The sequence below is a fragment of the Anser brachyrhynchus genome, assembly GCF_964034855.1.
Source record: "Anser brachyrhynchus genome assembly, chromosome: 5".
NCBI lineage: Eukaryota > Metazoa > Chordata > Aves > Anseriformes > Anatidae > Anser > Anser brachyrhynchus.
Window position 1 is genome coordinate 23,648,781 of NC_137699.1, and position 12,738 is coordinate 23,661,518.

A 12,738-nucleotide genomic window follows, 5' to 3' on the forward strand; every position below is an offset into this window, starting at 1 on the left:
ACACTTAGCAGCCTATCTATGATTCATTCTTTGCTATTACTCACATTTTGTAGCCTTGACACATGAAGAACTCCATGCTTTTCTTGACAATTAAGTGTTCTTAATGTTTAAAGGTAATCTAATTTTCCCATTCTGCTTTAACAATGTCCTTGAATCTAGTTTAGGGGTGGCTATGTGGGTGATTAGTATAAAATAAGCAAATGGTTATTTGGTGCTTTAGCTTTCCTTTGGCTGTCCAGATTAATAACAAGCAGTTGAATGTAGTCCATGGGTACCAAATTGTGGTAATTGGAAAGTTATCAAAATGCCAGATAAAACAGTTAAGAAATTATGACTTTTTCAATTTTGACAAAGTATTTTACTACAGATATTTAATAATAGTTAATAGTCTTATAGGTAGTCTTCAAAGTATTAGTAGTGTGAGCTAATTCAGCCTGAATTGCAATAAGATTTTCTCACCAGATCACCTCTTACCTACTAATGATAGACCAGTGGTAGTCCAAGTTCAAAGTATAATAGAATATTGAACTAGTTTATAGTGGACAGAGGTAGTCATTATCTTTTGTTACATTTTTTCTTATTTTTTCATTTATAGTAGCATTAAGATTGAGATACAGGTTAAGTTGTCAAAAATCAAATCTACTTTTCATAAATTCTATGCTTTCTGCTTTCATTAAAATCAATATTATGAAATTCATTAAACTTCTTTGCCATTAATGAAAGGTTGCTGTCATTTGCCAGTAATTGAAGCCAACATAATTTGTAGTTATTTCAATGGGGATACGTCTTTGAAATTTTACATTAAAAAGTCAGATAGTCTTTCCCTAACCTCCTCAACTTAATAGTGTCCTCCTGTCAAAAGCTAACTAAATAAAAGGCTCTTCCCAGCATCTCCCAAACAGTGAGACTTACTAGGCTATTTTGCCATATTAGTTGTAGACTTTTTTTATTTTTTTTTTTAAACTGTTGCAACTTGTTAGCCAAGGATTTTCTACTGAGACTTTAAAGCTCTGCTACTGAGGCTGGGTGGCATCCCTATTTATATTATAGGTGCATCTGCCTCACTTATGTTTTAGTTTATTGTCTGACTATAGTCTGCATTGTGTGTACTTGCATGCACTTTCTCTATGAAATATGCTGTGAAGTACGATTTTATGTCCCCAAACAGCCGATGAAAGCTTTGTGGTCTAACAAAGAATAAATAAACAAATGTTGCACGGTTCAGTCTTACGTAAGCATATGATACATACTTTACGGATGCACAGAAGTTCTTGATTTTGTTATTGGAATAGATATTAAACTAAAACACAAGCCCTTCTGACTGTGAAAAGTAACTGTTGTATGATTGGCATGTTGTAGTAGAACATAAGCTATTTTTGTTTTAGTTTGCCTTCAATTGGATGTCTTGTTTGCCAGTATTTAGAATGTGTTATTGTGGAGGACAATAAGGGTGTTAGTGTTTGCTGTCCTCCAGTACGTGACATAGTGATAAAGGTTTAAAAATATATAATCTCTGGTGTTTCTAACTTGGTACAGAAGACTACAGTACAACATAATACTAAAGCAAAAAATGTTATTAATGTGTCTTTAAAAGAACATTTTTTTTCAACAGTATTGTAAATCTAGTTCCACATCTTGCAGTATCTTAACGAGAATGTCTTGTTATACTCAAGTGGTAAAATAAAAGTGCCTTTTACATAAATTATTGTCAAGTCATAGGGTTTGTTATCTAAGGCAGATTACAAATGAACATGCTGTGTATGCCTTGGATTCTGGAAGAACAGGGTAGCTGTTTTTGTATAATGTCACTTTTTTCTTTCGAAATACTGGACAGGTGCTTCAAGACTTGTGTACTATACAAGTTTCTGCTACTTAAAGCTTGTAACTAAATTGTCTAATTTTTTTGTTGATTGTATGTTTTAAGATGATTTAATTTTGTAATTAAGCTTAGTTGTTTGACTTAGATGGCTTAGTTTAAAAGGTTTACTGAAAGACCTTTCCAAAAACATATGAAATGTGTGTGTGTATGTAAATATAAGTAGGATTTTCTTTGCAAATTAAATGCTTTTGAATACTATCTAAATTATTTCTACAGAATTTTGACTGAATTTATTAACAAAGTGAAACATTTCCTATTTAATTACATTTTAATTATGAAGTAATTGTTACAAATAATTTCACAGTATTTTTGTCCTTTTTTCTGTTTAGACATTCACATAGTTTGTGTAGATTGTATGTCTTTTTCTTGTTTCCATTTTAGTAATTAAGAAGCAGAAAATACTGCACAACTGTCCTTTTTTTGTCACTAAAGTTAAAAAAAAGACATAGGAAGAAAATCAGTTTAATTTAAAAATATTTAAAATATTCTTGTATCTTTTATATTGAATTGTACTTTAAAATTGTACATTAAAAAAAGTAAATACACTGAATTTTTACATTCTGTTCTTTACTAAATTTCAGTAAGACCATCTAGCTCTCAGAGGAATTGTTTTGGTTGTGAAGGCATTAATTTAGCACTAATGTTAAGTAACAGCTGAAATGTGACTTCAGAAATATGACTTCAGCAGTATATGCTGCCTATATGCAGAATGGTTTTGATTGGTTAAGAAACAGTTTGGTTGTGATTATTTACATGGTTCTAAAACAAAACCACCAACAACAAAACATTCTGCTTCTTTTCAAGCTCTTTATCTGATGTTTCCTTCTTTTCTTTGTGTGTTTGTCTTCTCTGTTTTTCCTGGTATGTTTGAATTATTTTTGTAAATTTTAGAATTTAAGACAAAAAAAAAAAACAAACATTAAATTAAAATCCTCAATGTACATATTGAATCCCAAGCATTTACTTTTTTCTTTCCTGAATTGTTTTGTCATAAAATTTCTTCAAGACAGCTGTATTGAAGGGAATCTGTAGCAAATCCGGAGGGTAGACCCGGGGAACTATAGGCCTGTTAGTTTGACCTCAGTGCCAGGGAAGCTCATGGAGCAGATTATCTTGAGGGTCATCACGCGGCACTTGCAGGGCAACCAGGCGATCAGGTCCAGTCAGCATGGGTTTATGAAAGGTAGGTCCTGCTTGACGAACCTGATCTCCTTCTATGACCAAGTGACGCACTTGGTGGATGAGGGGAAGGCTGTGGATGTGGTCTACCTTGACTTCAGTAAGACGTCTGACACCGTTTCCCACAACATTCTCCTCAAGAAACTGGCTGCTCATGGCTTGGACTGGCGTACGCTTCATTGGGTTAAAAACTGGCTGGATGGCCGGGCCCAAAGAGTTGTGGTGAATGGAGCCAAATCCAGTTGGAGGCAGGTTACTAGTGGAGTCCCCCAGAGCTCAGTGCTGGGGCCAGTCCTCTTTAATATCTTTATCGATGACCTGGATGAGGGGATCGAGTGCACCCTCAGTAAGTTTGCAGATGACACGAAGTTAGGTGCGTGTGTTGATCTGCTCGAGGGTAGGAAGGCTGTGCAGGAAGATCTGGATAGGCTGGACCGATGGGCTGAGGCCAACTGTATGAAGTTCAACAAGGCCAAGTGCCGGGTCCTGCATCTGGGGCGTAACAACCCCAAGCAGCACTACAGGCTGGGAGATGAGTGGTTGGAAAGCTGCCTGGCAGAGAAGGACCTGGGAGTACTGGTTGATAGGCAGCTGAATATGAGCCAGCAGTGTGCTCAGGTGGCCAAGAAGGCCAACAGCATCCTGGCTTGTATAAGCAGCAGTGTGGCCAGCAGGTCTAAGGAGGTGATTGTCCCCCTGTACTCGGCTCTGGTGAGGCCGCACCTCGAGTACTGTGTTCAGTTTTGGGCCCCTCGCTACAGGAAGGACATGGAGGTGCTCGAGCAAGTCCAGAGAAGGGCGACCAAGCTGGTGAGGGGTCTGGAGAACAAGTCTTATGAGGAGCGGCTGAGGGAGTTGGGGTGGTTTAGCTTGGAGAAGAGGAGGCTCAGGGGCAACCTCATTGCTCTCTATAGGTACCTTAAAGGAGGCTGTAGAGAGGTGGGGGTTGGTCTATTCTCCCACGTGCCTGGTGACAGGACGAGGGGGAATGGGCTAAAGTTGCGCCAGGGGAGGTTTAGGTTGGATATTAGGAAGAACGTCTTTACTGAAAGGGTTGTTAGGCATTGGAATGGACTGCCCAGGGAAGTGGTTGAGTCACCGTCCCTGGAGGTCTTTAAAAGACGTTTAGATGTAGAGCTTAGTGATATGGTTTAGTGTAGGACTTGTTAGTGTTAGGACAGAGGTTGGACTAGATGATCTTGGAGGTCTCTTCCAACCAGATTCTGTGATTCTGTGAAGTTTAAGTTTTAATATTTTGTTCTTTTCATGAACTTAAACTTATTGTTAGAAGTAACCATTTTGACACAGTGCATTGATTTTATGCATTTAGTAAAATAATTAGCCGTAGACAGTCAATGTTTCATTGAAAACTATAATTAAGCTTCAGAATAAACACTTAAACTGGGAGCTTGCACTTCATATATTTAAATTATGGTGTGTGCACCATCGGGAACAGAGTCCTGCAGTGTTACCTGTCAACAGACAAGGTATCCAGACATCGATTTCCATCAGTTCCATCAACTTCTTTTAAATGGAAGATAAACTTGCATAAAAAATATTCTTCATACTTTTAACGCGTTCTTAAGAGAAAAATCTAGATACGAACATTTATATGTTTGAGGATTATATGTATTGATAGGATTTATAGAACACCTAAGCTAATGCGAAGGGTGAAGCCAACTGTGTATCTCATAGTCACAGTAGTCCACAGTAATCATTTTTTTTTTTTTGGACTGAATATAGAGAAGGTACTGGTAGTCATACTGAGTTGTTACTGCTTTTTCTACCAAGAGAACTAACTTTCCTTACCATGAAGAAAAAAAAAAATGAAAATAAATGTTCAGTCGATTTACTGAACTTGTAGAATTAATAAATAGTATTTACACCCACTTGCACCTGACCTTAAAATATTGTATATGTGTTATTATACCTGAAAAGAAACTGTGTTTTGTTTGCAACTTTTGAGAAGGCTTTTGTCTTTGCTGTCATGAAAAGAACTGTCCAAAAGCTGTTGCTGGAAATGAAGAAATCCCTAGCCCATAGAATCTGAGCTGTTCATTTAAATGCAACAGTCTGAGTGGTTTCACTTTGCTAAAAATAAGTAAAGCTGCATCTTTTATCAGCTTTCTTGATGTAAGAATTATTACAAGTTTTCCAAATATTTTTCTTGTGTCCTGACGCGTTCAATTTATATTGCAAATACATCAGTAACATTTTTGTGTGAATTCAATGCATGGACATTTGCCACGTCTTTCAAAGTTTAAAAATTTGAAGATAGATATTTGAAAAGAAGATTTATAGAATGAACAAATATGCACATATATGTGCAAAAGTCTGGGACAGAGTTCTGAATTTTTGCTATATAACTCTTGTATTGTTTTCATGGAGATTACTTGGATTTGTTAAATGCCCTAAAATACAATTTTCCTGTGCTTTTGTTCATGTCTGGTTGGGGCAGAACTGTTACTTAAAAAAAAATTCTTGATGTTGTTGTTCTATAATATACAATACTTTCCTATGTAAACCAAAGAGCTTAACTTCCAAACAAGAAAACTTAGTAATATACTTAATGCAAAATGTTATTAGAATTATTCTAAAGAACCAGTTTATTTTATTCCTTCATATTATGAGAAATAAACTAAAATCAAAAGCCCTACTACCATATCAAAGGTTCCAAAGTATGTAGTTAAAGCCTTATGTAAAAAAAATACATTTTTTAGGATAAATGTAGTTTTTAATTGTTACATAAAATTCAAGATTGACAATACAAATCTAAAAGTTGCTGTAATTTCTATTTCCCAGTTTTGTCAGGAATACTTCTTAGGACTTCTGCTTTTGGGATTGTCTTCCATTGTGGAATCTGATTTTACCTTTAAATACTCCCATAGCAGCTCTGTTTTTGTCTTAATTTCCTTTAATACATCAATCCTATACATCACTTTTGTGGTGGATGAGCAATTAGTAAGATGAATAAATTAAAGGCCTTTGGTGGTGGTCTTGTAGTTCAAGAGTGCAGTGGAAGCTTAAAAGTCTCCATTTCTCTTCAGCAAGGATATTGTAGGTGTACTGATTAAAAACAAAGGTGGCTTTTTTTTTTTTCAGAACTGAATATAGCATTAGAGTTTTTCTGGTATTGACTAGTTTTCACAATGAGCTGCAAAGGACATTAGTCTGTACATTTCCAAAAAGAAAGTTGTTTTTACATCCAGGAGGTTCAGTTCAAAACTGATATGCTTGTTACAGAAGAGACAGTGTATGAGTTCTTGTAGTCATTACGTAGGCAAAAAAAAAAAAAAAAAGCAGACACTTCAGTTTCAGAAATCTGCAGAGCAGTGACATGGCCTTCCATTCAATTTTTTACCAGATATCACAGACTGGAAAAGTGAGCTTTGGCTGATACTGCTGGGAAGGAGAGTGCGGCAGGCAGCTGTAATTCCCATCCTGTAAAGGTACTGATACTTAAAGTCTCTGTAGTCCAAATTGGTACACAAAAATACTAAAGTGTTGGACTTGGGCCTTAGATCTGTTTTCAAAGTTCATTTTCTGCCAGGCATTCCTAGATGTTCTGTGGATAAATTTTCAATTTTTTTTTTTTTGCTTTTTTGATAAGGGTAAGGAGAAGGTACTTTGGAGTTGCTTGCAGGTTGCTTGCTGAAATACTGTCTAATAGTAAGCAGACACACCATGTGGAATGCAGTTCTAGTCTTTTCCTAGGGCTTGACTTGAACGACAGAGTTCTGAAGTCAATGATATTCCATTGATTTAAAAATTAAATAATTAAATTCTAGTTCTAGAGTGATTCTTCTTAAGTGTGATGTTTCTGAAAGGTATTTCAATGGAGGGCCAGCTGCAAGCAGTTGTTCCAGGATGTTCATTGACCATATCTTGGTAGCATCAGGTTTGTCTGCAGTACTGTAACAATTATAGCTATGGTTCATACAGGGGAGAATCACAGCAAAAATAAATTTATTTGTGAAATAAGATTTTCTGGGTATGCTCTTCAGGAATCATAAAGCCTAGAAAGTAATTGAACAGATGACTCCATCTACTGTAAAACCCATTCCGTTTTATATATTTTCAGGGAGTATGGAGTGGCACAGGAAGGAAATGGCATATCGCTGGAAAGTTGCTCTAATTCAGCACAGGATTCTTGTGAGAAATTCCTTCTAATATTACATCATCCTATTCTGTTTTTCAAAGTTTAAAGTCTAATTTCTTCATTTTTATGCCACTTTTGTTCATATCAGCAACCACATTAAAATTAGCAGATTAAATAGGCTTTCATTACTGTTAGCAGTGCACATCTGATAGTGCGACAATTTCTAGTACTGTATGTTTTGTCATACTCTGTTTTGTGAGGGCTTACAGGTTCAGTAATAATTTTATTTCTTGTTTCTGATAGGGTTTGAGGTTTGTTATTTTTTAAACATTGTTTCACTAGTTAATATGATATTCCACAAAAACAAGTCTCAGATGCTCTTACTCCAAATAATGTTTCTGACTATAATACAAGTAGCAGATGAACAACTTCAGTAGAGGGGATTAAAAAATAATGCCTATGTAAAAATAAGAAAATGAGTGGAAAAAAGGCAAGTCAATAGTTACATTGATTTTACATAGTTTTTTTATATGGCAAGATTTTTTCTTTTGATTCTGTTTTTGTTTTGCCTAAGCCTTTTGACTTGATCTAATTTATGATTTCTTTTTAAACTTTGTAGCTTAAAAAAAAAGTACTTTTAAAAAAATCTTCTATAATGTCAAAGGAGAGCCTGAATTTTTTTATTGTTATAGGCACTGACTTAAGGTCAGCAGTGACACTATCAAAATATGTATTTTCAGATATAATAGAAATGTTATTCAGTAAAACTACCAAAATATGAAACATTTTCAGGATAAGTTACCATCACGGTTCTAGAAAAATGCATACATAACTTGAATAATAACTTTTAATTAAGGAACTGTTTTATACTGGTGTTTTCTTTAGTTAGTTGGCTTTTGTAGGTGATTCAGAAATTAAGATGAACATGAAAAACTATGACCAGCTCTATAACCATGTAATGAACTCTGCCAATTCATGCTTGTAGTGTAAAATGGAAGATGTTAGTGCATTTATTTCTCCTATTTGCAATCCCCAGAGATAGTATTCTTTTATACGTTGTTTGGCAAACAGATGCCTGTATTTTCTGCAATTTTAATGCATTTTGTATGAAGCAGTCCCACATACCTAATTGAATGCATATTGTATACCAATATTGACTTAATCTTCTCTTCTTCTTCTTTGAAGCTCATCCATTCCAGCTTTTGTTCTATTAGTTAGTGATTTCCTCTTGTTAAACTGTATGACTCCACTGTTTCTTGCCCTCTTTCTCTCCCTGTTCTACCTCCTGATCCACATGTACGCAACATACTCACTTTCGTTTCAATTACTTACTTGATGTAAGGTTCTGTAGTCACGATCAACTGCAAGAAATTGTAATCCATTTGTATCTTTGTCTTCAAATAGCTCATCTCGTATTATTTGGTAGATTGCCTGCAGTCATCTCATTTCAGTCTGTGTGCCAGACATTCACTTCCTAAAATTCTTCATTTTCTTAATATAAGTTATTTTGCACACGGATTTGGTCAGGATTGTGTTTTTTTGTTTGTTTCTTGTGATGGCTCACACATCTAGTTTTCCTGTCCCTGTTTCTTAGGACGTCTTGTCTTGACTGTGTTCATCTTCTTGTACTCTATTTGGAACTTGAATTAAAGAAGTTTACAGGTGATGTCAGTTTTCTTTGCAGACACTTCTTTCTCACTCATTTTGGTTACTGTGGATAACCTACTCTTCCTTTTCAAGGCTAGTAATTTGAGTGTCAAATTGCATAGCCTGTCCATGAAATTTCAGATTGCATGTATCTAAACTTTGTTTGTAAAAACCTTCAAATGCTTGTTCTTCCTTACAGGTTACCAGAGCCTTATCTAGGTTATTAACTTCTGTTTCTTCAAAAAACAACTTCCAAAGTCTTTTGACTGAGATCTTTCTCTGATCACACCACTTCAGTTTCATTGCTTTATGATTCTGTATCTTGTAAAATGCAAAATGTTGTTTCTGCTTACCAGGGTTTCTATACTTGAACATCTTTTCTAGAATTTTACAATATTTGACTTGCAGTCTTTGTTAATAATTGTAATTGTTCCAAGCTATGTAGGATCTCTTGCATTCATTCTTACATGAAGAAAGCTCTTAAAAATGTTTGAGATTTTATATTCTTTTCCAAACCCATTCATAGAATCTGTCTTGATTGTGAAGTTATAAATGCCAAATATTGTAGCTAGACAGATGCTGTACCTTATGAATTATGAGTTAATACCACTTTCCCAATATTACAGAGTAAAACACCAGACATGAAAGCAAAATGAGATTGAAATATCTGGCTAGTTTTTCATTACATACATGTACACATTTTTTTCTAAACACTGATTCTTTTTTCCTGCTGTTTGAAACATCTTGTTCCATCTCATCTGTGTTAGTTTGTAGGACTGTGTGTTTTCATTAGTATCTGCTGCCATGACATTGTTGTGGGGAAAGTGAGAGGGAAGAAGAATCTTGATATGAACTTGAGCAGCTAATGATAAAATCAAAATTAGGCTTAAATCAACTTCTGAAACTCATCAGTAAAACTAAAGGTTGAAATTAAGACAGATTTTTTTGACAGTATTTTGAAAAATGCAGAATATTTGTCCTGGTGCTCTAATTATGTGGAAGATTTAATTGTAAGGATTATTTGGTGTATGTATTTAAAATATTTTATTATATTGTGGTTATGTAATGGAATGTTAAGTGCATAGAAAAATAAAACTTTTCTTACTAAGATATTATTGATCATATACAAGAACTGTGAAACTCTTCAGAAAGCTATGCTATGTGGACTTCTGTTGAGTTTTGTGTGTTAATAAGTGCCATGTAGTAAAACTGGGAAAGTGGCTATTCAGAACAAGTAAAATTAAATACTTCTCTATAAAAAAAATGAAAATTCTTACATTTGGGTATTCATTATTTTTTTTGTTTAGTGTGTTAGTCTTATGTTAAGAATAAAGGCATTTTCAATTCTTCGAAGTTAAATACTTCAGTTTTAGTGCAGAATATATGCATGTGTATGTGAATACCAGGTACATATTCTTATTTTCTATTCCATGTTTTCATACATTGTTCAGTTTGTAAGGTTATAGTATTTAGAATGGATTTCTAGAAATATATGAAGTTTTCATTTTGTTGAAGGAACTGTTTCAGTGTATGGTAACTGTCATTCTTCCCTCCGCTGTGCAGCTTATAGTAGTTATTTTATGCTGATTTAATGTCTTCCTTGAGAATACTTTCAAGGACATCTTTGATTAGATTGATCAGACTTAATGAATATGTATATGTATTGGGCTAAATTGTAGGCTGCATTTAAAAATAAACTGTCCTGTGTTTATCGCATTATGGTAGACTGCAGTGAAAGAATGGGGACATTCTAAATGTGAGATTCAAGTAACTTTATAACATTTTTAAAATAGACTTAAGCTAAACCTTACAATTCAGAGATTAAATCATTCATTCTGAAATCTAAAATTAACCTATGGATTATGTAGAATTACGCTTTTTTCCTTGACTTTTTTCTTTCAACACAGTTTAAAAGTTAAAAACTCAGTGTTTAAAATGGGAACTTTTACATGAAATAGGTCTGGGCATTAGGGGACAGATGATTTTAATGAGTTAAATAAAATGCATCTGTCTTGGCTTTGTTGACTTGTTGCTATTGGTGAAGAGATGTACCGCATGGAGGTTGTTGGTTTTTTTTTTTTAAGGGGAAGGTACACATGGAAATGTCTTAGAAGGAACATTCTGCTTTTATAAAGTACCTTGCTAACTTCTTAAGAACTTTTCCTAACAGTGTGTCTGGTACAGTGCAGTGTAAGATGTTAATCATGTGTTTGAATGACAGTCATTGTAGCTTAACGGAAAGAACTCTTCTTCCTTTCTAATGTCTTTGTTCATCCCACTTCAAAATATTTGGCTACTAAAAGTACTATGGGAGCACTATACTGACAGATGGCATTGTGAAGTGACTTTATCAGATTTCCATAGAGGCTTTGTTTTTTGAAGTTTGCTTTCTGCCTGTCATTCTTGAAAACTAAGTGTGCTTATAAAGACTCAGGCATACAAAAAAAAAAAACTTCCTTAGCCAAAATTAAGACTTGGAATAATTAATTATAATGGTACTTTTTAAACAAATTCTGCTCTGAGCAGTATTTCTGCAACTTTCAATAAGGCTCGATTTGGTGATATTTATTAAGCAAGTCTAGTCAGGATGGACAGGCTAGAATGGTTTCTCAGCTGTGTTACTTCTTCAGGACTGAGAGAAATAAAAGAAAAAAAATGTAATAAGTCACTTGTTTAAAATCCCCAGCGCAGAGAGATTGGATTTACCTTGTGGAAATTAAGTTTTACTCCAGAGTGAAGCTTCACTGAGTTTAAGGAGACATTAAAACCTGAAACAGAATCCAGTTGATCCATAACAATTCCATAATAGGGAAATTGTATAATACATAAAAATGATAAACATTTTGTATTGATAATTCTTGATAATGATATTCTAAAATAACAATACAGTATTATTTTAGAATAAATCAGTAGAACATTATGGAATTAAGTTATAAGACATATAAATGATTGCCACTTGTGAAGCTAGCATTGCTTTAAGCTCTGATCATTATAAAACTGTTAATGTAACAGATTCTAAAGATATGTTTTGCCCAAATATTAGTGAATTGAGAATTTTACATTAAGCATTCATAAAATGGCAGAAAGGTTAATATTTTAGTTTTGTTTCATCATCCCATCCAAAGCTAAATAACAAAATATTTTTAAAAAAATATTGATTTTATAGGAATCATATAATAAGAATGTTTGTGTAGAAATTTTAATAGCAGGGAACATGTTTGCTTAGATTATGGAGATTGATTCTTTATCGCAGTTAAGGTTCAGTGCAGCAGGACTATAGGGAGTGAACCAACATGACCCAAAGAAGAGATTGAGCGTGAAACAGGGAGAGAGAGAATTAATTGGCAAATAATTATATTGCCTACAGGAAAATGCTTCTGGGGGAGTTGGCCACATCTGGTTTATTGTTTTCACCAAAGAATTTTGACCTAAAAGGAACTACTTGATGGTAAATGTATGACTACTGCTAATGTAAAACAGTTTGATGTTTTTTATCATTATGTAACACTGGACAGATAAATTTTGTAAGGATGATGAAACTGATAACAAAATGTTTGTGACCTTTTAGATACAGAAAACATAATGCCATACATATACTGACTTTCTACAAAGTATTGTAAATTATCTTCAAGATATATTTTAATCAGGAATTTCACTAGAAATTGTTGTCTTTTATCGTTATTCCATGCAGAGCTTGAACAATTAACTTTAAGATGAAAATGTTGCTCTAAAGTTCTCTAATAGATTAAAAAATTTTGTTCTGTTTTTATACTCCGGTAAATCGGTAGCTGTATGTATAACAGAATACTTCAAATGTTGATCAGCAGTCCTTTTATACAACTTAGTTTTGTGCAAACTTTTTCTTGTGACGCTCTTCTTTCAGTCTTTCAAAGTCTTGATGCAAGTCTTACTGAATCATAAATATATTGTGAAT

The 12,738-nt window shown here is 34.1% G+C and overlaps 1 protein-coding gene and 1 long non-coding RNA gene across 15 annotated transcripts in view; one reads left to right on the plus strand and one right to left on the minus strand.

Annotated features, from left to right (window-relative positions):
- The window catches only part of LOC308195691, a 767,404-nt gene that overhangs the window by 436,868 nt on the left and 317,798 nt on the right, over window positions 1-12,738 (minus strand). The window lies entirely within an intron of this gene.
- The window catches only part of NOVA1 (NOVA alternative splicing regulator 1), a 157,293-nt gene that overhangs the window by 48,207 nt on the left and 96,348 nt on the right, over window positions 1-12,738 (plus strand). For 4 of the 13 annotated variants that reach the window (XM_080593553.1, XM_080593554.1, XM_080593555.1 and 1 more), the window contains one exon: window positions 1-6,416. This exon is cut by the window's left edge. The exons of 5 other annotated variants lie outside the window; for them this stretch is intronic. In XM_080593553.1, the coding sequence (XP_080449679.1) occupies window positions 2,978-4,213 (1,236 nt within the window). In that variant the 5' untranslated portion in view covers window positions 1-2,977 and the 3' untranslated portion in view covers window positions 4,214-6,416. 4 more of the 13 variants (XM_080593557.1, XM_080593548.1, XM_080593558.1 and 1 more) reach the window with 3 other exon arrangements.